Raw genomic sequence first — 26825 nt, 5'->3', positions numbered from 1 at the left:
AGAAGACAGTAAAGAAAAGATGGTACAATACAATTAATCACTTGAGATAAGGCATGTTGACAGCCCTGATCAGGGCCTGGAAGCCCCTTGGTGAAGTAAGTCCTGTGCCATGCCCTCTGGTTCTAAAGGCGTGAAGGCCTTTGCAGATAAAGAAATTAAGGCTGTATGAGGCAGGTCAGTCATTATTAATACATTCCATCAAGTAACTGTGGATTGGTCAACTCAGGAGGCAAAAAAAGTGCAGATTCCATGGAGTAAATAGACGAAGGCTGGTGAAGAGAATGAAGAAATGAGAAAACCGAGGAAAATGAGCCAAGAGTTTAAGAGGAAAGGAGGGGGGGCAGGGGTAACCACTGGGGAAGTCCTGCAGAATTGCAGGAGTTATTTTAGAGATGCAGTAATGTATGGTCAGACCCACTAAGGCCCCGTTCACACTAAGCGGTTTATCGCACGATTTTTGCCGCGATATTACGCTTTTTTCAATAATCGATTATGATCGATTATGTCGATTAGTTGTTGCAGCCCTAATTTCCACGCGATATCGCTCTATGTAGTTTGTTCAATGCATTTCAATGGAGCTGTTGACATCTCACAGCTCATTGTCGCCTGTAGCTTGTTGCTCGTACCTGACCCTTTATTTGCGCGGATGTCGTGCGATTTGGCTCCAATAGACTCTATGGTGTTGCCCACGATATTGCGCTACATTTACACTGCAAAATGGAAGGAAAGAATTATGTCACATCAAGACCACTGTTGATTGGTTAGAACCAAATGTAGCAGCGACTACGTTACACGATAAAATGTGCAATGCCACTCAATATAATGTAGCTCAAAGTCGCTTAGCGCGATATCGCGTGGAAAACGCGCAATATCCATATCGCTCAGTGTGAATGGGGTGTAAGTCTGAGCTATTCAATTCAGGGGGACCATAGTTGTAAGAATTTTGTATAAGTATCATTTAGAATGCTCGTAGTCATGTGATAATTTGAACGATAAACCCAAAAAAGAGAACTCCACTTTTTTCGATCCCTCAGAGACTTTTCTGGTGAAGTCTCTCTACAGAGTTCCCTCTTTTTCCAAAACGTACATTAAACAGAGATTCAAGTGATCAAGGTCAGACTGTCTTACAATGGCTGCTGTAGGTAGGCTGAGGTGGAAATTCATTTGTAGAGATCTTGCTCTTGGAGTCCTTAAGCTAAAATAAAAAGCCAATGAACAATTTATTTAGCTAGCATTCACCAAAATAATTATCAGCACCGAGTGGCCTTCGCTTTTAGGGCCTGTGTCAAAGGGCTTTTCTTGACTTCAAGACAGGTTTTGCTTTCTCATACAAGTCTATGGAAATGCAGAACCCGCCTGAAGCAGGTCAGAAGGAAGTCCGCTCCAGGTCAAATGCGCCAGGCAATGAACTTAGAACCATATCAAACTGATGGATCGTCACAAGCCCAAACTCCGTCAATACAGGCCCTTAACGTGATACACTGCATAAGGGATCTGGACTTTATGCCAAGATCGTTTTGAGCTGTCGCAATTTTTTTTTACACACAGTAAACTGTGATAAATCATAAGTAGTGCAGTATATCAGCATTTTTATTTTAAGTGGTGATTCAGCTCAGATGAAATATCAGTTTTGAATGGACTTACCCTTAATGATCAGTCATTGTTAACATTTTTATATGTATTCATATAAAGAATTTTAGCTTGGGGATTAGCTACACATCCATTTGAATGGCTATTATCATTATTATTAGTGACAGACGCAGTTTGTGTCACATATTACCTCCTAATTACTAGAGAGAGAGGTGTAATTGCAACGACATCAGCTATTTTTAGTGACATATGGAACAGGTGCAAGAAAAGATTTATTACTTCTGTAGTACCACTTTGTTTGGATCCTACTGTCTGTACATTAAATATTGACAATGATAAAGTAAATTAAACGTGTGCAGCATGCATTAGCAAGCATTAGGAATTCTGCGTAGATCAGCTTTCATAAATGCAGTATATTTGGTTGTGTGAGGCATGGACTTAAACTTATGTACTGCTGTTCTCAGATCACGTGTCAGAATAAGAGTAAATGTGGTTGCTATTTAGAGCAATATGTAAGGTGCCCATCATCTGATACCTCTCAGTTCAACACATTCAGATGATAGTTGCACCGTTTATGGCCTAAAAATGACTACTTAGGACATTAGTTCAACACTGCTGCTAGAGGAAAGGTGGATTTTGGGAATTGAGTAGCCCTTTTGTAAAGCTGAACTCCACCCTTACCTTCTTTCCCATACTTGTAGCAAGTCCTCTCTTGTGCTGAAACACATTACTCTCAATTTCCTGCAAACTTTAAACCCCCAAAATAACCCTTTGAATCTTCAGCAGCTATAAACCCACCTTCATTTCCTGTCTGAATTTCCATCATTCAGGAAACATTTCTCCCACAATTCATACTGTCGTTGGTCCCCCATTAGAGCTATTAGTTTTATCTGCCATCAATCATTTTGCTCCCAAGCTTTATGTGAAAGAACACATCCCTGGGATCCCTTTTAGACATGCCTGAAACCGACTGGTCAATCAGCAGACTGTACATCTTCTAAAGTCTGCAGCACGCAATGGCCAGCAGGGAGAAGCAGACACATCCAACGAGATCCGGGGATGTATTCCTTCATATAAACAGAGGAAGGTATTATATATGTGTACACTTCACCTCAGTTATAGGCGAACCTTTAAATTACCAATACAGTGCAAAACAGCAGGTTTAATTTATTACTGTGGCCGGAGGGATTTGAAGCATACAGAGGCTGGCCTTTCTTCTCTCCTAGCAATTGAATGGAGTGATGGGAATATGCAAAGAAATGTGCAGTGGGTGAGCCTAAAAATTTGAAGTGTAATTCCACCAGTGCAGCCAAATTTGAGAAGCCCCCATTATATGTGTGTTATATGTTCCCATTCTCATAGCATACCTAAAAATAATTAAAAATATGTTTCTTACCTTTTGTATTGTTTCTTTGGAGCAGGACTCTCTTTGGAGCATGTTTCAAAATAACTGGCTGAACAATACACTATAGGGGTAATTAGGGACATTTTTTAAAAGTGCATCAACGTGCAACATACCGCTCAAGCCTTCATATCTTCAACCCTTTGTTGACTACAAAATGGAAATACACTTTAAGGAACCCATAGATATCTAATGGCTGTTGTCTATTCTAGCAATAGTATGACAAATGGGATGACAATAGGGTGCAATAGACTTTATCCGATACTCATGGCAGATTTTTTGTAAAGTTATCAGTCAAGTTTAAGTTGCTTACCCAACATTCTAGTTTTCCCTCAGTATATGAGTGGTACCAATTGTTTTGGAACAGAAGCATACATGACTGTGTGTGTTGGGTCAGCTGATATCTGAACACTCTGCCTAGACGACTGATCCCGTGTGTAGAATTGATCGGCCAGGTTGCAGTTTCATAGCTGATGACTATTCCAGAAAGATAATATCAGAGCCAGGGGGTGTACACTTGGCTGATACTAGCACACTATACATAGTTGTGCCAATCCTGTCAGGTATCTATGGAACCTCTGATCAATGGTCAGATCCTCCAACTGCCATCTATTTATTTTTACTTTTAATCCATTGTTTACTCATCAGTTTTCTGTCTAGTGTTTTCATTTCCTCACAAACCACATTATTATTGCTTCTTTTTAATTTTCACTGACATTATGTTTTTATTGCTTATTATTTCCATTTTTCTTTTTTTGTGTCATTAACATTTGTGTTATCTATGTTTTCCTTTTACGTGCTGTTTGTGTTTTGACCCAGAACTCCAGTGCCATGTCATATGTGAGTAACTCATTTTGTTTTTCTTTTTTCATTGTTATATTTATTTATTTAATTTATGTAAGTTTTAGCTATTTATATTTGTCATCCTGAGTTAGCTAGGTATAGCTAACTCTACTAACTCAATGATAGAGGTATAACTTAAACTTACAGGGCTAGGAGGAAAATGCCAATTGTTTCCCTCTCTGTATATCTCATCCTAAAATATCTGTGATCCACATCGATGCACTTTAATAGAATATTGTTTCCCAAGATGAACAGAAACATATTTTAGAATTGGTGTTATGTGCATCTAGGCAATACATCTACTAGTACAGTAAATTAAAGTTTTATGTGACACTAAACTCAGGAATGAAATCCTAAAAATGCATTCAAGTACCTTAACTATTAACAACAAGGTATCCTATTTGTTTATCACTCGGCTGTTTTTATTTAGTTACTGATGAGTGTTTTTATTTATTTACTGATAGGTGTTTTTATTTAGTTACTGATAGGTGTGGAGGAAGAGTCTGGGCATCAAACTAAGTAACTCTATTGTTAGAATGGACAAGTGGAAGTAGGATTGGTAGCCATGTTTGTGGGAGCAGGAGATCTCAATTGTTAAACCCCCACACACTCTGGGATCAATCGCTCCTTCAATTACTAATTGAATTGTCCACTGTTTCTTACAATCTATTCTGCATTTGAGTATGACAACAAAGCTCTGCTCTTTCTTACAGTTACTTTGATTTCCCCATTCTGGAGAAATTAAAATAAAAATGGCCAAATTTAAGGGTCTGTTCACACGACGTCTGTTTTCTGTGCTGACCTAATCCGTACGCTCCTGCACTAAAAATGCATCCCAATGTGTTTTATGGGCTACAGTTCCCACGTGCACAGTCCGTTCAGGTTACGACAGAAAAATACTGCATGTCACATTTTGTACGGCCAGGAAACGTTCCGGAAACGCAAAACGCGTCAAAAATGCACTGTACTGCATCTAACATACTGCCAGCCCCACTCCAGCAAAAAAAAGTTTTTTTTTAACTGGAACGCATCAAAAACGCGGCAAAAACACATAGCACCGCATCTGCAGATCTGGACCTGATCAGGACCTGAAACTCATGTGAACAGGCCCTGAACCACTGTGCAGCGTTTGGCTGTCATAAGAGCTGTGTGACTTCATGAGCACAGTCTCCTGTAGCATCCCAGTAATAAAGCCAACTACACAGGTGTCATTGGTGGATGCTACTTCCTCCCTCTGTAGATGCTGTGTTGAAGTTCATCAGTGCCAGGTGGGGGTGCTCTGTAGTCTATTGCATGCTATTTCAAGGGTTTAACACAAATAGGGAAGATAGCCTGCTTGGTTGTCTTTTATTATACTCTATACTCAGAGTAATTGCACCTTAGTACGCAGTTGCAATTACAGATGTAATTGCAAATGTAATTTTTGTTCCCTTAAAATGTGTTATGCATTCCCATACAAGTCTACAGAAATGCAAAACTCATTTGATGCAGGTCAAATGCACTTTACAATGAATTTTCATGATCTCAGAATCGTTTTAAAGGAGAACTATGAGGTGAGTGCTTTTCACTCACCTCATAGTTCTAGCCGACCTGTGACAATGAGACTGTCACAGGTCGGCTCAGTAGATCGGGAGGTGAGCGAACACATACCAACATGCGCTGGCCTGTCGATCTATCCACGGCTCTCTGCCATGACAGGGGAGGGGCTGGATTCCCCCCACCCTGCTCCGATCCGCCAGTGCTGACTGGCGGAACGGACGGGGGAGGGGGCGGGTACAGCTGGCTCTGCCTCTAGATAGGCAGAGCCAGCTGTCAGTAACGCAGCTGGGCGGATCCCGGCACAATTGTCGGGATCCACTTCAGCTGCGGCGTCTCAGTATACCGCGAGCTACAGCTCGCGGTATACTGAGCCTAGGGTGACGGGAGGACGCTAGTTTGTGTCCTCCCGTTACCCTAAGGAGAACTATGGGGAAAAGCCTTAACCCCATAGTTTTTTAAACTGATGCCATTGACACAATCCCTGAGCACATCTATAAGGGTCTTCGTCAACACAGGGTCTTTGATACAAAGGTACACCTTTACTTTAAGATAATTTGGGCACATGCAAAGCATCACAGAAATGGAGTTACTGTTGTCTGTTTCTGTATGCAGGGTAAGCTCACTTGGGGGTTTCTGTTTTTCTGGCCACTGAGGTTTTCTTGGTTACCAAAAGCATGTCATGTCACAATTTTCTTTTTATTTAGCACTCCATAGCTTTCTGCAATTTGTTTATAAAAATGTGCTTCTAAAGTACATCAGTATATTATATTTGGCTGTATTTGTATATTTTCAGGGAGAACTAGAACATCAGCTCCTGCAAGCCAACCCTATTTTGGAAGCTTTCGGAAACGCCAAGACTGTGAAAAATGACAACTCTTCGCGATTTGTAAGAAGGCGCCCTTTTGACATGTTTTGATTTTTAAGAGTGTTATCCTTATATTCAAAGTTTATTGTTGAGATGGATCTAAAGTCCAATTTGATTTTTCAAGTTTTGGGTAGAGAAGGGAAGGGTTAGAATCCCTTTTAGCTGTTTATTGCTATCCATATCCCTGTTGTAGAAATTCCTCTTCTAGACTTGTCCTGCTGACCATTGTCACTGGGACAGAAAGTGATTGAAAGAAAAAATGGTAGAAGTTTGACATATGGGTAAATTAAAAATAACCATACCAAACAAGAATATCTGTACCAGCACAGGGTGGATACATTTGTGATAATTCTCCCATTGTCACTGAATGTTGGTATACACACAGATCCTTTTAGTACATTCAGAAGATGCCACATTGCCCGTCTGGGTCTGAGAATCATCTCACCAGTATTTTAAGTCCTAAATAATGAAAAATTAATATGTGCACCAGTCTTTTCTGTGTCATTACATCTTTAATTGTAATTCCTGTAAATGATCTGTGATGTGGGTAAAAGTCCTTATTTCACCTAATAGTAGCTAATACTGACGCATTTTTATGAACTTTTGCAATACTTTGGATTCAAGTCACCAAATATCTTTGGGTGCGGTTACCTTGAAAATTAGCACCAGATATTGCATCTTAATATCAGTAGAATCTAATTGAACTAACTATCTCACTTAAGCACATAGTTGGTCTTGTTTATGAAAACTGAGCAAAAATAAATGGAAGTTTGCCAGACCAACTAATTATGTTCCAACTGTCATTTTGTTATTGTTAGTAGAAGGGTGGGAAATGAATGAAAGCTTCGTTTGTTGCTATGGAACAGCACCATTGTGTTTTTTGTGCTTCATCTTTTATAAATAAGATCCAGTTAATTTATGTCTCCTGCGTGGAACAAAAGGAGATATAATCTGTGCTTAGAGCTTGTGCAGGCATGTGTATTTCCATCATTATATCATGACTTATATTTTCATTGAAATCTCCTAGGGCAAATTCATCCGAATTAATTTTGATGTTGCTGGATACATCGTTGGAGCTAACATTGAAACTTGTATCCTTTCAATCTGTACATTCTGGTATGCTACCACCTTGGGTGAAACCTTTAGCGATTTTATAGTTTATCACTGCAATGTCAAAGCTAAACTTCAGGCATACAGTTGATAAAACAGATACACAGATAAAATATATAAAAGGGAGCTGTTGTACCTGTCAAAAGATTTGTATCTCTGTCCATCCAGCCATGTTATTTACACTGCTCTTTCATACAGCAGAGCCCAGTCTGTCAGGGCAGGAGACCTGAATTTTTTGGCAGTACGATAACACGCTGGACGGTTTGGGATTCCTGCGGCAGGAACCTATGGATTCCCGCTGCAGGAATCTCAGATATTCCATTTAGATGTGGTCGCTGTACCTGATCAAGTTAATGACCAGGTGACAGTATCCGCATCTGTAAGCGGCAGTCCACATGTAATAATATATGATATGTTTACATGCGGTTTGGGATAGATCATTGTCGTTGGACACATCATTTCTGCATCCAGCAACAGTGATCTATTCCAAACCGTATGTAATCATATTACATACGGATTGCTGCTTAAAGATGTGACTGTTGTCACCCAGTCATTACCTTGAACAGGTACAGCGTCCATATCTAAACGGGACATCTGGGTTTCCTGCCACAGAAATCCCAAATCGCCCAGTGTGAATGAGGCCTTACAGGTCTTGTCCCTTCCCCAGCCTGTGACAGGGAAGTAAAACAACTGCTGAACTCATCTCCCTGTCATTCTGCTTGACCCTCATTTCAGTATGTTCCTTGTTAGCACACAAGCACTGTAGTACATCTGAAGGGTGCCCTTTCAGTGTGAGCTCTGCTAAACAGGGGACTGCAAGAGGCAGATATGATGCCAAATTCAGGTACTTCAACTGCTTGCATGTAGATACAGTCTTGCAATGTTGTATGGGAAAATGCAGATGTATGTGATACACAATGTTTTAGTAAACTAAATGTCATTTGAGTTTAGATTAACTTTAATTATATCACAATAACTGTCTATAGGATACTAGCTAGATTTACATTAACTTGTAGTACACGTCTGTTACATTATCATCAACCTGACAACTGTTATAGCCATCACACGTAAATCAGTTCTCTCAACCACACACATAATAGTACCTGTTCTGCTGTCATCTATACTTGGTAGAATACAGAAGAAAGGAAGTGGGGACCCATGTATGAATAATAAATGTTTCAGACTGTCACATGTAGTCTTTGTATTTTCAGTGCGGCGGATAAGACATGAAACGCTGTTTCTAGCTTTTCCAGTGTCCTATGTACAGGACCAGTATAATTTAGGGGAGTTGTGAGGAGATGGAAGCATCCAGTATGTGGCCTGTGCTCCCCCTTTCCTGGGTTATTTATTGCATAGTGTGAAGAGGTTACCAATAGGCATAAGTCAAATGACTGGATTTGTTTTTCCCTGCAGACCCCTATCATTTTCCTGACCTAAGGAAACTCTGGGCATGCACAGTATGCGCATGCAGGCACACAAACGTGTACGTATGTCTAAGCAAAAAGCAGTTTTCCACTTGAGTGCACGTGCAATTCATTTGCTGTTCATTTTTATATGGCCACTTTTGAAGACCATGATACAACCTGTAGCCAGCCTCCAAAGGCAAATTTCCCCCTCAACAATAAAAAGTGTTAAATAGAAATGTTATTTGCTGCTACTTTTTTTTTTCTTTTCATAAATTCTTTTTATTTAGTTTTGCATTTTTTTCTCCTACTTAAGAGTTTGATTAGTATGAAGAAGGAGGGATGTGTCATCATCTGCAGAAACGAAGTTGGTGAACACTAATTAATAAACGTTAACCTTTGCACCAGAACAAAAACATGAGAACAGCTTTGAAAAGCCTATTATTACAAAGCTCCTATTTAATTATGATGTTGCCATTAAGTTTTCTTGGCACCCTCCTTAACTGCCTCTTTCAGATTTACTGGAGAAATCTCGAGCAATTCGCCAAGCTAAGGATGAAAGAACATTCCATGTTTTTTACCAGCTTTTAGCGGGAGCAGGGGAGCATATGAAAAGTAAGTTGTTATATTTTATATGCACATTCCGGAGACTTTAGCCATGTGAAGTTGCACTATGTTGTGCAGTGTGCATTATGTTGAATACCGAGATGTGATTTTGCTACATGTATTACTTTCTTGTTCTGTTTCTCAAGTTTTAGATGTATTTGAACCAAACTAATGTAATTTACTGTTTAGGAGGAGTCATGCGAGTAAATCTGGGCACAGCGCAAATGTAACCATAGTTTGGCATTTTGGGGACTTACTTGTTCACCTTTCTCTCTTTTTGTTCACATGGAATGTTTAAAATAACACTAAAGTCAGGAGTTAAATCCTAAAAATGCACCTTAACTATTAACAGATATGTATCTTATTTGTGTATCACTCGGCTGTAGATCCTCAAATCATCTCTGAATTGGTGCTGACACTGTCCTTCCTTCTGGAGGGTGGCTATTTTTGTTCCCTATGGTCCCTGTTTTTTGTAATGTAGTCACTGCTCCAAGCTCACTCCTGTGATGGACTTCAATCTTATTACAAATGAGCAAACTAAACGTGAGATTGTAGTCCAATACTTGTGATTTTGTTAGGTCTGAGCAACATTAGACTGTTCCTAGAACATGCAGGTTAAAGCAACAGGTTCACTTTAATTCCATACCAACAACAGCTTATACTCAGCCTCCTATATAAAAGCAGCCTCAAAAATGTGAAACTGGTGGTTGACGTAACAGAGGAAATAGTTATGATATAGACCAGTTTTCTTATATACAATAAATTACAAAAGAATTCCTAAAATCCAAAACTGATCATCTGCATTTGATCCTTGTGCCATAAAGGTTTACCTATATTTTTTCCCCATTTTTTCTGTAGGGTAGATTGGTTTCTTGTGTTCATTTTCTATTTTAGGTCATATTTATTGTTGTAGCTGACATCGTGTTCTGGTTTTCTCTCTTCTAGCTGACTTACTTTTGGAAGGCTTCAACCAGTATCGCTTTGTATCCAATGGAAACGTCACCATTCCCGGACAGCAGGACAAAGAGATATTCCACGAGACAATGGAGTCCATGAAAATCATGGGAATTAGTCATGAAGAAATCATGTGTAAGTAACAGGTTGTCCCCATTTTGATGACAATGGAATGTTGTTCAACGCTATGTATTGGAAGTATGCCCTTGTTGAGTACTTGGAGGGGGAGAATATGTACTAACTTGAGAGTGTGGCAGAAAATGTTTCTGCTGTCATATACAGTGACATGAAATCATTAGAGCTTATTTGACTCAAATAAATACATCTCCCAGGTCAAAACAATAATACATATTATAAATATTGGAATTTTCTGACTTTGTAATTTATAAATGCCAAATAAATATCATTAAAGCTTTTAGCAGAGAAACTTGTTTTTCCACAATAAAGGAAATTGGACTTTAAAAGTATTTATATTGCTGTTATGAGAGAGAGTCTTTTATAACTTTGTTTTATAACATTTTAATTTCAAATATAACAACATATTTATTAAAAGACATTATAAACCTTTTATACACAGTTTAAAAAGGCATAATCGTTCTTAGAGGTCAGTTGTTGGCATTTGTATATCTCAACTAAAAACATGCATACAGTTTAATGGGGGGAAATGTAAAAAAATTGGAGCAAATAGAATCTGGTGCAGTCACCAGTGGAAACAGCTTCTCTCTTTCATTTTTAAAGCTTAACTCAACAAGCTGATTGTTGCCATGGTCAAAACTTGTAGATCAGATTCCCCTAATTATAACCTATTAGAACTGTCAAACAAATGTGCAAAGACCAGTGATGGACAGTTATTTATGTTGGCCAATCAGGAGCAGTGTTAAATTCGTTGACTAATAACTTTCGTCATAGTTTTTGTCAACAACGCTTTGTCAGTGACTAAAACTAAATAAAAAAAATAAAAACTAAGTTATGATGAATATATTGACATTTTAGTTGACTACCTAAAACTAGACTAAAATGTTAGGGAAAGACAATTTGGGAAGAGATTCAATCAGAACTAATCTCTTTGATCTCTTTGGACTTCCAGTTCCGGTTCCATCCTGAATGGACGGCTAATAGATAATATGTGCAATGGCATTACAGCCAATATAGTTTTTCATTGTAATATTTTAGAGTTCACTTCTGCATGAAAGAATGTTATAACCAATACAGTTCTAATTACTGGTCCTTTGTTGAAATAAAAACTAAATATTATTGTTTCTTTATAAGGCTTGGTTTCATCTAATATTAATATAAATAAAGACATGTTATATATCACAACAGTTAAATCTGTGTCTGCAATACATGTTCAAACCTTAATACCATAATTAATAACAGGTTAACAGATGTTTACTCCAGGAAAATATGAGATTGGAAATTCTTAAATTACTTTTTAATTAAACCCACTAGATTTTAGTAGACTAAAGGTGCCCATGCACTACTCGATTCTCGTACGAGAATCGCGGGAAATCCCGCGATCGTACGAGAATCGAGCAGTGTATGGAAGACGTGCGACAGTTTTTACTGTACGGTCGCACGTCTTTTGTCGAACCAGCATGCTCGAAAACCCGCCGAGAATCATACGATTGTCGGCGGGTTTCTAGCCTGCTCGTTCGACAGCTGCGGAACGGGCCGGTGTGCGCACGCGCACACTGCCCGTTCTGCATTGCGGTCATCGGAAGCCCGCCCCTCAGCGATCGATGATCGCAAGTACGATCTGCCTGTCCAAGATGGGCAGATCGTACGAGCTTTTAATAAGCTTACGACCATCGCAAGACAAAAGTATCTTATATGTAGTCGACTAAAACTAGACTAAAACAATTCCGATGACTAAAATATGACTAAAACTAAATGGCATTTTAGTCAAAAGACTATTACTAAAACTAAATCAAAATTTGCTGTCAAAATTAACACTGATCAGACGTTCCTGCAGACAGAGCAATACATTGTACTTTTTTTTTATAGGTTACAATGATTTTCTGCTCTGCTTGGTATAAATCACAATAATAAGAATATATTAAAACACCCAGATTCTTTTTACTTTGCAATTTATACAGTAACTGCCAAATAAATGTAATTCTCTTATGTTCTAGTTGATAAAATAATACAAAGACCAGTAATAGGCAGTAATCCATATCAACCAATCAGAAGTCACTGAGACACAGCAATAAACATTTTTAATTGGTTAGTATGATTATCTGCCCTGCCAGGTTTGCAGTGAGAAAATATGCACTAGAGATAATAAATAGTCTAAGCAAAAGGTAATAAAAAGATTTAGGGTCCGGTCACACCATATCCAGTGCTTTCCGGGCAGTCCGAGCCTGGAGCGCACTGGATCGCATAGATCAGGCCAGGCTGCGTTCTGTGGCCGGAGAGGGTGTGGCGGTGCCATGCACGTCAATGACTCTGCAGGAATGTCGCCCGCCCGCAATGCAATCGCCCGCATCAGAACGCGAGGTACAAGAATGCCCTCTGTTCCGGTGCAGTCCGATCGGAAAAAATGCTGCATGCACTATTTCCAGCTCTGGTAAAACTTAAAATCCCATCATGCATCTGTCTCTGGGAGTCATTCCTGCAGCTGTGAAAACCTTGCAATGCCTAATGAGATTTGTAGTTCCACAAGAGCTGGAGGGCTGGAGTTTGCCCACCCCTGCCTTAAAGTGTACATATAGCTATTTCTTTCCAGCTTTGGATAGAGTAGGGAAGAGTTAAAACCTATGTTGCTTTATTTTTTGCTATTTCACATTGCTAAGTTTCCCCTTTACTTCTTGTCTCAGAGATGCAATAGGAAGTAAGAGGAAATCTCTAAAAAGTTAGACAGTTGTCACAGAAACAGGTGTCCCCATTGGGGATTTACTTTCACTTCTAGTTTTGGTGACAACTGTATCATTTTGAATTTCCTCTTCTTTCTGTCCGGGTGACAATTAGAGGGCTTAATCTACCTAGCAAGGGTACAGACAACCAAAAAAAGTCAAATCCGTCCCTGTTCTACCAGGAAAAAAAACATCTGGAAGAGACATGTTCATAAGTGACATGCTATTTTTATATACAGTTGTGTTTGTAGTGAACATCCTTTGATTGTTGTGTTTTATAATGTTTCACCTAGCTATGCTGAAGATGGGGTCGGCTGTTCTCCAGTTTGGCAATATTATCTTTCGCAAGGAGAGGAACACAGACCAAGCATCCATGCCAGATAATACAGGTGTGTCATTCTTTACTGATATTGTATCGGGTATCTGCCTGCAACCTGTTGCATTGTCTTTATGTTACAGGAGATTAAATCGCATCACAACAATACAGGCTGTAATACTTATCTGTGTGCTTGTAAAGTTTCCCTGAACAACACAATGAATTCAAATCCACCAATACAGGTCTTGGAGCGTTCAGATGTGATCAGATCCCATTGCATGGCAGACATCAATATGTGCTGTATGATTGGCCTGTCAATAGCTGCAATTCACAAAGCTGCTTACGAACAGACCGCACTATCCAGAGAATTCCAATATTTCAGACTTTATTCACATTCACAGCAAATCCAGAGTAACAGTGTATGTAACAGCAAATACCAGCACCGCAAACCCATACCAGCTGTTTGAGGGTTTGCGGTGCTGGTACTTGCTGTTACATACACTGTTAGTTTGGATTTGCTGCAAATTTTATAAAAGTCTGAAGTATTGGAATTCTCTGAATAGTGCTGTCTGTTCATATACTAGTACATTCCAAGGTGACGATGCACCTATTAGACCAGCATCTGGAGAGTCCTGATGGCGGCTAACAAATTGGAGCGGTGAGATTTCTTTTGGCTTCACAAAGCTGTTCAGTGCTTATTTCTTAATGCTGAACTTAGAGTTATTAAACCCTCGCATGTTTTTTGCATATATCTTCTGCTAGCAGGCAGTAGATATATGCAAAACGATTAAAACAAAAAAGAAAAACTTTTTCAAAGGGTTAATACTTGTGTCTGTCTCGGGTGGCCGCAAAGGATCTTGGGGCGGGCACAAATGCGCAGTTCTGATGTTCGGCCAGGAGACGAGGAGAGACACAAGGTAAGTATATGGAGCAGCGTGCACCCGCACAGACTCCGTGGGACTTCAGAGAAGAGGAGGACAGAGGAATCCGCGCTGGATCGGAGACCCGCACCAGTGCTGGAGGGACAGCTGAAAAGGACAGTAAAGAAGAAGATGATCGGATTAAGAGACATCATTTAAGGTAAGTCCCTACAGCAGGATTGGGAAGGGGGGGAAAAAAGTTTGACTTTAATGTCACTTTAACATGTCTGTAAAGGCTCAATTCACTAAGACATATAACATGCTTAATTTAGCCTGATCTGTAAATAGTATTTGAATCACTTCTTGTGTCATTATAACACTGCCAGTGCCATTTTATTGGTCACTGTGGTATAATCAACGTATAAGTCAACTCAAAAAGGCTGCTGCACAGGATATCACTCCCTGAAGCAAACTGTTCTCCTCCCAACATATGCAAGTTATTTTCTAAATGAAATACTTATTTAGTTACTAATATAAAATTGAATCCCACTTCCTGGCCTAGTGGGGCACTGGTACATTTCCAGGGCCTCACGGGTACCCCTTGAGAAAGCTACATCACCAGTGCCTCTGCTGGCCACTGCCTGAGACAAGATTCTTACCTTCACCGACTTTATACAAGATGAATAGTGCAGTGTGATCGCCTAGGTCCTACAACATGGTAGCACTTCTTTATAATCTGTATTCATCAACATTCCCATTGGTTGGTAATCTTTTTAAAACATATTTTTGCTTTTATGTAGCCGCACAGAAACTTTGCCATCTTTTGGGCCTAAATGTGACAGAGTTTACACGTGCCATCCTGATGCCAAAGATTAAAGTTGGCCGTGATTATGTCCAGAAGGCACAGACTAAGGAACAGGTGAGCTTTGTTCAATTTACATTATTTATACTATATGGCATGCATTTCCTGGACAGGAATGTACAATGACAGTGATGCCTGCATTTTTTCCTCTTCAGGCTGACTTTGCTGTGGAGGCACTTGCTAAAGCGCTATATGAAAGGCTTTTCCGCTGGTTGGTCCATCGCCTCAACAGAGCACTGGATAGGACCAAAAGACAAGGTGCATCATTCATAGGGATCCTGGACATAGCTGGCTTTGAAATCTTTGAGGTAAACATGAAGTTGTGATATATATATATTTTTTATATACAAGGTTTTCGCTCATTTGTATTATTACATGCTGTTTGTGTGCAGCTGTCTACATTTGTTTTCTTGCTCTCTGGGCAATTTTGATGTGATTGAAGGCAGAGGATAATAATGAGAATATCCTGCCTCCACATGTAGTCCCAGTGTGCAGGAATGTTTTATTTTTTATAGTGAGGCTTCTTGAAGCTTATATAATAGAAGGAGGCTGCAGCTTAGGATCTACTTAGCTGATGGCCCATTCATGGTGTGAGGGAGGGACTGTACGCAATATTTACCTTACTGTTTCCGTGAGGACTAACAAGAGCCAGAGAGTCAGCCTTCTTTACCAATTATTTGACTTATAACAACATAAAAGTTTACACTGAAATATGGCTGTGACTTCTCTCAGCAATATGCAAGGTGCCATGCTGATATGCATATTGCAGTAACTGAGGGCCACCCAGTGGAATTTTATTTTACTGCAATCAGATCATTACGCCTGGGTTCACAATGGAATTTCTGCATAATTCTGCATTTTTATGCTTCGTGCAGTTGTCTTTTGTCCAGTGACAAGCAATAGCTGCTATGACATCATTAGGCATCATTTTCCTTTGAGGAGACTTGGTACAAAAATGCACCAGAACATATGTACATGTGTTTCCATGTTGTCCTTTTGAAGTCAGTGGGGCCAAAAACACTCAGTGTAGCACCAAAAGACATTGATGTGAGGTACCATTCCATTGTCTGCATTACATCGGGATGGCAGACACAGGGCAAAGTGCATATTGTTCTTCGCTGTACTGAACTAGCCCAGTGTGTGTATAGTCCAGGCAATGTCTTCAAAGTGGTTATAGAGGTTAAAGCAGAACCGTCTCCCTGGACGTTTAGTTAATTTAGTATTGATGCAATTTTTATGTGAAAACAGCTAAGGCCAAGTTGTTTGGCATCTCCTGTGAATGCATTTCATTTTCTCCACATATAATGGGCTTCTTACTTATGTGGTGTCCCAATCTCATGTCAGAAACCCTTTAAAGAAATATTATGATGTGTTTTCAGTGAGCACATATTTCCAGTTAATATTGCATGATATTTGTAGTACATTGCTAGTCGTTGCTAATTGCTCTCCAATGCACATGTATACTGTGCTGCAGTACACCACAATACACAGATGCACATGTACAGTACATTGCAGCTTGCTGCTCTTAATAAAATAGCACAAGACTGATTTTTTTGTGCTTTGAGGTGCATTGACAGCCCTTGCAAAATTAATGGGAGGTCCAACTCAACACACCTTAATGTGTATTATGCTGTAGGGGTAAGTAGGCCCTGATAGTAACATATTATGTTTCCTTTGCATTTTCATCCACTTGCTCTTTGGTATTTGTGTAGATTTGCCACTATATGGAGATTGATATTTCTTAACATATGTTGATATAAAGTATCAGCCACAGTCCATTTTACCCTTAATAAGAAAATAATATATATTTTTATTCCATTCGAAGCAGCCTGTGACTTGCTTATGCATCCGGTGTTTTTATAGTATGTAAACCTCTGCTGAATTTTCACATATAGATTTTATTGAGTTTACAATGAAAGCATATCCTATATGACTCGAGTTTCCTGCACAGTCACCCCAATTTCCAGCTGTGGGTGGCCCTATCAGCACCACCTAGCTCCCGCACCCAGTTTGCTATTAAAACATGATGCTACAGCTGGGTAAAGCTTTGGTTTCATAATATTATATACATGATATAATATCATAATAACAAATATTTTTTTTTGCAGCTGAACTCATTTGAGCAGCTTTGTATTAATTACACAAATGAGAAACTGCAGCAGCTCTTCAATCACACCATGTTCATTCTGGAACAAGAGGAATACCAGCGGGAAGGCATTGAGTGGAGCTTCATCGATTTTGGCCTGGACCTGCAACCCTGCATTGATCTCATTGAGAGACTGGTAAGAAGAAACGATTTCAACCTCTTATCTCTTTTTTTCTGCAGCACAACACACCAAGGACCATTATAGATATTATAAATAGATATTTTTTATAAAGATATTATTTTATGTGATGAATACATTTTTATGTATATAAAAATATAACCCGAAGGCTGTGGGCTTCTAGGTTGTTAATTCTCACCTGCAAAATCCATGCCTTATGTTTGCTGTGCAGAAAGCAGTGCTATTAGGAGCTATATACTGTGATGCACAACTTTATACTGTAGCCAATACCTGTTAGAGGCTCTGCCAAGTTATACTGCACAGATCTCCAATGCAGACAATCATTGCTGACATCTTCACTCTGCCCAGGCATAGTGTCCATTACACATAAAATTGGTGTCAAAGCCCTGATGAAGGGGAATCTTGTCCCCAACCCCCCCCCCCCCCCCTGAAATGTGTTATCTGGTTTCTGTTACATTTGTAATATCAGTAGATTAAATAAAGTCCTCTATTGACAGGAAGTGAGGAAAATAGTCTCCATATTGAAGGCTCAGACAATTATTTTATTTTATTTTTAATGGTATTTATATAGCGCTGGCAAGTTTACACAGCGTTCACATGTGCACATTAACATCAGTCCCTGCCCTCAAGGAGCTTACAATCTACGGTCCCTATCTCACCATACACAAAAACAAATTTTTAGTAGATTGGAGAAGGCTTCAGCATTTATGAGCTACACAATGCTTTTCAACCTCGATTAACAGCGACACCAAAATAGGTCTTTACACATCCGTATTGCTGTTAATGTTCTGGACCGTGGGGTGAACGTATTGAGTTCATGTGATTTCCATTGCAAACAATAAGACAAAGTTCCCAGTTCCACCCCCATTCTAAAAACAGACTTGCCCATAACTGGACAAAAGCTGCAAAGTAGAAGGAACTAAGCTTGTTTGAAAATGATATAGAAGAACACCGTAAACTGCAGTAAAACTGCTTGACACATTTAACAAAAAGCGACAAATGAAAGAACATTCTTAGATTAGTGTCCTTGTCTTTCAGGCCAATCCTCCAGGCGTCCTGTCACTGCTGGATGAAGAGTGCTGGTTCCCCAAAGCCACTGATAAAAGTTTTGTGGAGAAGGTTATCCAAGAACTTGGCACTCATCCTAAATTCCAGAAGCCTAGACAACTGCGAGACAAGGCTGATCTGTCTATAATCCATTATGCTGGCAAGGTGAGTCACATTGTCATGGCTGTATTGTGAAGCATCATGAATGCTTTATTTGTTACCTTTATAAAATAGCTGAAGGCACATACACAGATAATACCCATGAGGATTAGAAAAGGGGGGAAAATATAACATGCTGCCTAGCTTTGCAGTTCACATCTACAGGGCATATGTGTATATATAGTAAATGCAAACCATAGCAATTAAATTATCTTATTAAAGGAGAACTATGGGGTCAGTGTTTTTCCCCATAGTTCTCCTTAGGGTAACGGGAGGACACAAACTAGCGTCCTCCCATCACCCTAAGCTCAGTATACCGTGAGCTACAGCTCGCGGTATACTAAGACGCCGCAGCTGGAGCGGATCCCGACGTAGACGACGGGATCCGCCCAGCTGCGTGAGTGACAGCTGGCTCTGCCTATCTAGAGGCAGAGCCAGCTGTACCCGCCCCCTCCCCCGTCCGTTCCGCCAGTCAGCGCTGGCAGATCGGAGCAGGGAGAGGGGAATCCAGCCCTTCCCCCTGTCACGGCAGAGAGCCGTGACAGGATCGAGAGGTGAGCGAACCTGGTATGTGTTCGCTCACCTCCCGATCTACTGAGCCGACCTGTGACAGTCTCATTGTCACGAGTCGGCTAGAACTATGAGGTGAGTGGAAATCACTCCTCTCATAGTTCTCCTTTTAAGTTCCTTTTTGGTCTGGTACATATACCATCAAAAGTGTTTATCTGCTCGATAATCGTTCAAAATGACTTGCTGATCCTGCCAGCATTGCTTATGTCTTCAATACAAAGGCCAAAACAAGTTGAATTTATTAAGGTTGTTGCATGATACAAGTGTGCAGTGTCCTGAAAATTACAGGTCTGCTGTATGATAACAATGAGCATGTCTACATATTTTATTATCTTGGGCTTTTGATAGGTGGACTATAAAGCAGACGAATGGCTCATGAAGAACATGGACCCTCTGAATGATAACGTGGCCACTCTTCTTCATCAGAGTACAGACAAATTTACAGCAGAGCTCTGGAAAGATGGTGAGTGAAGAAGAAATGTTGATGAAAGAATGGTAGATGTGTGCAGTAGTTTCTTGTACCTTAGTGCAAGGCGTGAAGTATTTGTGTTGATATCTGTGCTGTGACCAACCACACCTTCTCAATGGAAATCTTCACTCCCCAAATGTGCCAGCACACATATTTCTTCTCTTAGCTGGCCCTGTGCTCCACAGGTGCCCCAACACTGGACATGTACAGAATGCAGAAATGTCTTCACCTCCAAGTTGGTGTGCTAGCTAATCAACCACATCCTGCTTACCAACGTATGTTTTTCCATGGAGGTGTTTATACTCTATTGTGAGATGGTGGTGGACATCCCAGAGTTATGACTTGGAGAAGTTGGTTATGACTTGGAGTGCAGCCGGGCTTGAGGCTTCCTCGGGTTCACAAGACCAGCTCTGAGATGACACAGAGATATGTTCTGGCTGCTCGGCAGAAATGTTGAGTTTCTAAGGTTAAGTTAGTGACAGGTGTACTGACTTAAAGGAGAACTATGAGGTGAGTGATTTTCACTCAACCTGATAGTTCGAGCCGACTTGTGACAATGAAACTGGCTCAATAGATCGGGAAGTGAGCGAACACATACCGCCGCTCGCTCACTTCTCGATCATGTCCCTGCAGAGACCCGTGACTGTCACTCACGGCTCCCTGCAGGGATTCCCCCCGCTCCGATCCTCCAGCGCTGACTGGCGGAACAGACAGGGGAGGGGGCGAGTACAGCTGGCTTTTCCTCTAGATAGGCAGAGCCAGCTGTCAATCACGCAGCTGGGGGGATCTGGACAGTAATGTCGGGATCCGTCCCGGCTGCGGCGGTCTCAGTATACCGCGAGCTGTAGCTCGCGATGTACTGAGCTTTGGGTCACGGGAGGACGCTAGTTTATGTCTTCCCGTGACCCTTAGGAGAACTATGGGGAAAAACACTGACCCCATAGTTCCCCTTTAAAAAGAGGCAGTCCCTGTATTTGATTCTTGTTTTAGATCAGAATGCTTTGATGCTCCCACCGCTGTTTTACTGGACCAGTAGTGTCAGTTTCAGATTTCAGCTGCAAGCAGCTACACAGAAGGGATTAAATGTAGATGGGAGTTTACATTTAAGCCAAAAACCTCTTTAATCTTAAACTGGAAATAATTTGTATAGTTTAGGTTACCAAACCCGCCAGCCAGCATCTATGCATTTTATTGATGAGTAATTACCTGGCCAAAGCATTAGTCAATATCTTGCTTTCCAAAGGCTAAACAAAGTGCAAAGTAACATTTATTTACTGCACCCCAATATAACCAATGAGAAATCATCTTTTGCCGTTTGTGTAGTCGTACTAATAAAATTGCTTCGATTTTTGCCATCAACTGGATAAGCCCCGACATAAATATACAACGTTTTTAACTCAAATGCTCTTACTAGGCAGATGCTAGTAAAATGGCTCAAGGTTACATTGGCTCAGTTAACCACTGTTTGCATCTAAGTTGTTTGCTGTTGCCCATCTTCTGATATGTAAAGGGCAGTAACCTATAGCACACAAGCAAGTCTCAATTGCTGTAACTAGATGTGTGAGAGTTAAAGTGACTCTAAACTCAGTTTAATCTTAAAAATGCATTCAAGTACCTTAATTTTTAACACACAGGAGTGAGCTTGGAGCGGTGACTACTTTATAACACACACAGGGACCATGGGGGAATAAAAGTAGCCACCCTCCAGAAGGAAGGACGGTGTCAGCACCAATTCAGAGGTGATTTGAGGATCTTCAGCCAAGTGATACACAAAAAGGATACATTTTTTTATTGGTTAGGGTCCTTGAATGCATTTTCAAGATTTAACTCCTGATTTTAGTGACACTTTAAGTTCTAATATGGGTTTTGGTCAGTTCCAGTTGTGGAATATTACACCTCGCTTGTCACTTTTCCAGTTTCGTTATATGAATGATATCATCTAATTTCGGGATATACTTACATTGGGGGGGATTTATCAAAACTGGAGCAGACAAAATCTGGAGCAGCTGTGCACGGCAACCAATCGGCTTCTCTCTTTCATTTTCAAATCTTAACTGAAGAGAGAAGCTGATTGGTTGCCCTGGGTAACTGCTTCAGATTGTGTCTGCTCCTGTTTTGATAAATCCCCCTCATTGTATTTTATTTAACAGTGTTGTGTGTTTATTATGTGGGATAGATGCAACTAATATGCTTCTGAGTTCTCTATCTTCTAACTTGTTCTTTACTCTTTTTTTCTCCCTTGCTTTGCTTTTCCTTGCACATATAACCCAATATCACCATGTCATTGTATTCACACATGATAAACATTACTTTTCATATCATATTGCTTTCTTATATATTCATTTTTTCATGTTACTTAAAAATGTTGTTCTGCCAACTAAATGATAACAAACATGTAATTTTCTGTTATTGGCTTGGTCACATTCTTATTACCTTATGACAATTATTGCCTCTCCACACCATGTCCCTTCCCTACACTGCCATGCTGCATTCCTTCAGATATCCAGAACATTCAGGCGGTTTATTTCTTTGACACCTACGCTGTGCTGCCACAGGGCCCAGGTGAAAGTAGGTTACTCAGCTCTATGTCAGTTTTATAATATTGGCATCCCGTTAGCAGCGATGATTCATTCCCAGCATGCTCTGATACAATAGATGTTTGAACACAGTTTGCTTGTATCATTTCTGTCTCACTTTCAGCTTTGTCTGTTCTTGTTCTGCTTTATTGAGCTATAAAAAGCAATATTAAGGGCATGCTATATAACCTTAAAGCTCTAAATAAAATGAAATATGCTGGTTTTATAAAAACGACCTTGTTATCATGAATCTCACTCGGATATCAAGTGTAACATTGCAATGCTGTAACTGGTAATCAACACTCAGTACAGAAAGCCCCTTCATTCCAATGGAGTCTGTTAAAGCAAGGATTCCAAACAAGAATATTGTGATGATGTCATCAGGTTGACAGCAATAATATCAGTGTTCAAAGGGAGCCTGCATGCGTCATTCCTGTGCACTGGATAGCTATTTATAACCTCTGCCCAGATCAGGGGTCACCAATAGGCTTCTGCAAGCACAGCAACATTGATAGGAGGTCTCAAGTTCCCCTTAAGTTCTCAAGGGTCTCATTCCCCTTTTAAGGGTCCAGTGTGTAGCTCGACTGCCTAAGACCACCACATTGGCCTAAGTAGACAAGACAATACTGTATAATTTTGTGTGTGATGTGTTAGTAAGCAAAACTTCATGATTGCCTTAGGGAAAAAATGTTCTAAAATGTCTGTTCACTATAAATAAAACGCCTTCGTATAATCTCTTTGATATGGTTACATCATGGTTTAATGCATACTGTATATTCAGCTGCTAACATGATTTAATGGATTGCCTCCTATAATGAAGCTTATGGTAGAACTGATTGCTTGTGTATCTTAGGGCTTGTTCACATCAAATCTGGAGCAGATCTGGATGAGTTTCTGCACATGCAGTGCAGTGTGTGTTGCCGCGTTTTTGCTGCATTTCCGGGCCGGTTTAAAAAATAAATAATTTGTTTAGCCTAAAATGGGCTTTCAGTGAGTTCCAGGGCGTTTGCATGCGTTTTTGATGCTTTTGCTTGAGTTTTGAAGCATTCCAGAGCAGACAAAATAGGGCATGCTGCAGTTTTTCCACATGCTCTGGAACTGAACGCTGTGGTGTGAACTAGAGCCCAAAATACCATTGGAATACATTGGATTTTTGATGCGTTCTGTAACTGCTCTGCTCTGCACCTGCTACGCACTTGGTGTGAACAAGCCCTAAAAGGCTTGAAAAAAGCTTCATGTGCAATCACTCATTCACCTAATGCAGTCTCTTGCTGGGTTGGATTTTTGTTCTCTTCCAAGGGGCGCAGTAGGGTCATTGGATTTATTACAACATTATAGAAATAGGGATTATACGAATATGTGAAAAATCAAATATATATGCAATCTTACACTTGACATCTGGTAATGAGTTTTATATTACATTATTTTTTAAATGTAGCCTGCCTTTCGTAAATGAATGATATGTCATATGGGGGACAAATGGAATGAAACACCTAAAGATCCTTTTTTTTGTTTTAACTGTTACCTTTAACTCTCATTTACAATGAAGCCTTGGATTACAAATTTACAACGAAACTATCCTGCTATTACTAGCTTCATATTGGTTAGTTCTCCATGGACGGGAAGAAGGTGTATGCACAAGCATAATAATCCGGATTTTAGATGCTATATAGTACTGTCTCCTGTCTCAGAGCTGGCATCTATAGTCATACAAAGGGGCCATATAATTATAAAATATCTGTAGTCCATTGTTGTAAGTGACATTTATTATTCACTTACAGTGTACGCTGTATTAAAAAATAGGATTTAAATACACTTTATACTTTGTTTCTTTATGAAAAAGTTCCATCTGCTGACCTGGAAGAGTATAAATTGTAAATACACTAATGCAGGGTTAGCAACTCCGGCCCTCCAACTGTGCTTTAACTACAACTCACATCATGCCTCAGCCTCTCTGAGTCATGCCTATAACTGTCAGTCTTGCAATGCTTCATGGAACTTGTAGTTCCTTAACAGCTGGAGGGCCAGAGTTGCCCACCCCTGCACTAATGTATGTTAAAACAATTGTAAAAGCCAATATTTGTGACCTTTGTATAGTAGTTTGCATTGTACCCAGTAGAGGTCAGCATCTCTTAAAAAACATTATGGAAGGAGCAAGTGATTAGCTCTCCACAAAATAGTTGTGTTGGTTGATATTTGTGCATTTGTGGCAAATAAATTCACAAAGACAACCCTAATAAAGAAAGGTTCATTTTCCCTTACATGCCATATTTATTACTTTGTAATCTAAACTGAAGCCCTGTATTCTATATTTTCTTTGGCTTGCACTTTATTATTAAAGCGTATGCAAAGCCAAAACATTTTTAACATTTTGGATAGGATGGTGGAGATCAACATCTTAAGTACAGAAACTTATGGGAAATCCAACATTTTTGATTTGTGTTGGGAACAGAAGGGGAAATCTTCCAAACCTGTTCTGGCGACAACTGTCTAAGAGGGGATATCCCTTGGCTTTGGAGAAATCTTCTTTCACTTCCTGCTGTGTTTCATCGACAGGAAGTGAAGAGAAATCTCCTAGACGAGACAGAAAAAAATACCTGGCAGTGGCCTTCACCAGTAGCTTAGTACCGTAAAGCAACCCTGAATAATATACATTCAAGTAGAGAAGAACATATGCTGATTCATTGTCAGATGTTTTTAACAATATCCATTTGAATATCAGGCAATGTCTGCTTACTTAGTTACAGCATAGACACGAAACTGACTTCAAATTGTTGTAAATTCCTGTCCTATTACTGTCTTTTTACATTCCGTTAGATCCTGTTCTCCACCTGCAATTCTAATTATTGTTTTTCGAAGAGCTGCACTTTTTCATGGAAGATTTTTTACAAGTATAGTATATACATTGTCTGGCCCAAAAAAAAGTTACAGGCTAATATTTTGTTAGAGCGCCTTTAACATTGCGGCACACATTCGCTGTAGTATTTCGAAAAGCTTATGCGATGTCACACCATTTTTTTCTGTCCAGCGTTGCATAAAGTCTTCTCCAGCACATCCCGAAGATTCTCAATGAGGTTAGGGTCTGGACTCTGTGGTGGTCAATTCATGTGTGAAAATGATGTCTCATGCTCCCTGAACAACCCTTTCACAATCTGAGCCCGATGAATCCTGGCATTGTCATCTTGGAATATACCCAATGTGCCATCAGGGAAGAAAAAATCAATTGATGGGAAAACCTGCTCATTTGGTATATTATATAGCTGACCTAATTTTTTGGGGCACATATCGTTGACTGAACCTGACCGACTGAAGCAACCCCAGATCATAACACTGCCCCCACTGGCTTGTACGGTAGGCACTAGGCATGATAGGTGCATCACGTCATCTACCTCTCTTCTTACCCTGATGCGCCCATCACTCTGGAACAGTGTCAACCTAGGCTCATCAGACCACATGATCTTTTTCCATTGCTCCAGAGTCCAATCTTTATGCTCCCTGGCAAATTTAAGCCTTTTTTCTGATTAGCCTTACCAATGAGTGCTTTGCTTAAGGCTACACAGCTCTTTAGTCCTAATCCTTTGAGTTATCTTTGCATTGTGAATGCGTGAAATGCTTTTACTTTTACTAATAAACATAGCCGTGAGTTCTACTGTTGATTTTTTACGATTCGATTTCACCTAACGTTTAGTCAGAGGTAAGCAGACCCTTCTTTGTGTCCCATAAGCTTCTAGACTTTGTTTTGGGCTATCATGATACTATTTCCTGGTCAGCTTGTTAGGTAAACCCATATTTGTTGTTGCCTTAGTATGTGTGCAGATTCCGTATAGTACTATAACAGATTTCTGTATTCACAACATTTTAGCAGTCAAGCAATGCCACAGTTTTATATTTACTCACTATCACAATAATTTAATAAGGTAAAAGACAATACATTCAATTCTGAAAGCTAAAACACCAGCATAAAGTTATTTATTTAAAAAAACTAAGCGTTATTTTTAGTTTGGTCCAATGTCTAAAATAAAAATCCTTATCCTTATGTTAAAACTTTGTTAATTGAGCTGTATGTACAAAATGTGGTAAGCCATAGACACCAATCTGCCACTTTCGTTCATCTGACTGCTCTGACAAGCAGCCTGATCAGTTAAGGGCTGAATGTCATTGGTAGCTTAGGCTTACCACTCTGTGCTCACCTATTGAGCAGATTTGTATGTTTGATGTATTATGTCTGAATCTCACTTTAATTTCTTTCATCCATAGTGGATAGAATTGTGGGACTTGACCAGATGACCGGCATGGGTGAAATGTCATTTGGCTCAACATACAAGACAAAGAAAGGGATGTTCCGAACCGTGGGACAGCTATACAAAGAATCGCTGTCTAAGCTGATGTCTACACTAAGAAACACCAACCCTAACTTTGTCCGATGCATCATTCCCAACCATGAAAAGAAAGTAAGACATTCTCACCATACACAGCTATAAACAAGATGTATAAATGTTATATATATATATATATAT

The 26825-nt window shown here is 39.8% G+C and overlaps 1 protein-coding gene across 4 annotated transcripts in view; it reads left to right on the top strand.

Annotated features, from left to right (window-relative positions):
* The window catches only part of LOC108789546 (myosin-10-like), a 133033-nt gene that overhangs the window by 60335 nt on the left and 45873 nt on the right, over positions 1-26825 (top strand). For all 4 annotated transcript variants that reach the window (XM_018559591.1, XM_018559589.1, XM_018559587.1 and 1 more), the window contains exons 6-17: positions 3812-3832; positions 6168-6260; positions 7267-7330; positions 9269-9367; positions 10304-10447; positions 13458-13553; positions 15141-15259; positions 15358-15510; positions 17311-17484; positions 18526-18699; positions 19612-19726; positions 26566-26759. In XM_018559591.1, coding sequence (XP_018415093.1) covers positions 3812-3832; positions 6168-6260; positions 7267-7330; positions 9269-9367; positions 10304-10447; positions 13458-13553; positions 15141-15259; positions 15358-15510; positions 17311-17484; positions 18526-18699; positions 19612-19726; positions 26566-26759 — 1446 coding nt within the window. The remainder of the gene's footprint in view (positions 1-3811; positions 3833-6167; positions 6261-7266; positions 7331-9268; positions 9368-10303; positions 10448-13457; positions 13554-15140; positions 15260-15357; positions 15511-17310; positions 17485-18525; positions 18700-19611; positions 19727-26565; positions 26760-26825) is intronic.

Source organism: Nanorana parkeri, unplaced genomic scaffold (genome assembly GCF_000935625.1).
Source record: "Nanorana parkeri isolate BGI_ZX_2015 unplaced genomic scaffold, ASM93562v1 scaffold405, whole genome shotgun sequence".
Lineage (NCBI taxonomy): Eukaryota > Metazoa > Chordata > Amphibia > Anura > Dicroglossidae > Nanorana > Nanorana parkeri.
This window is presented reverse-complemented; position numbering and strand designations above follow the sequence as displayed.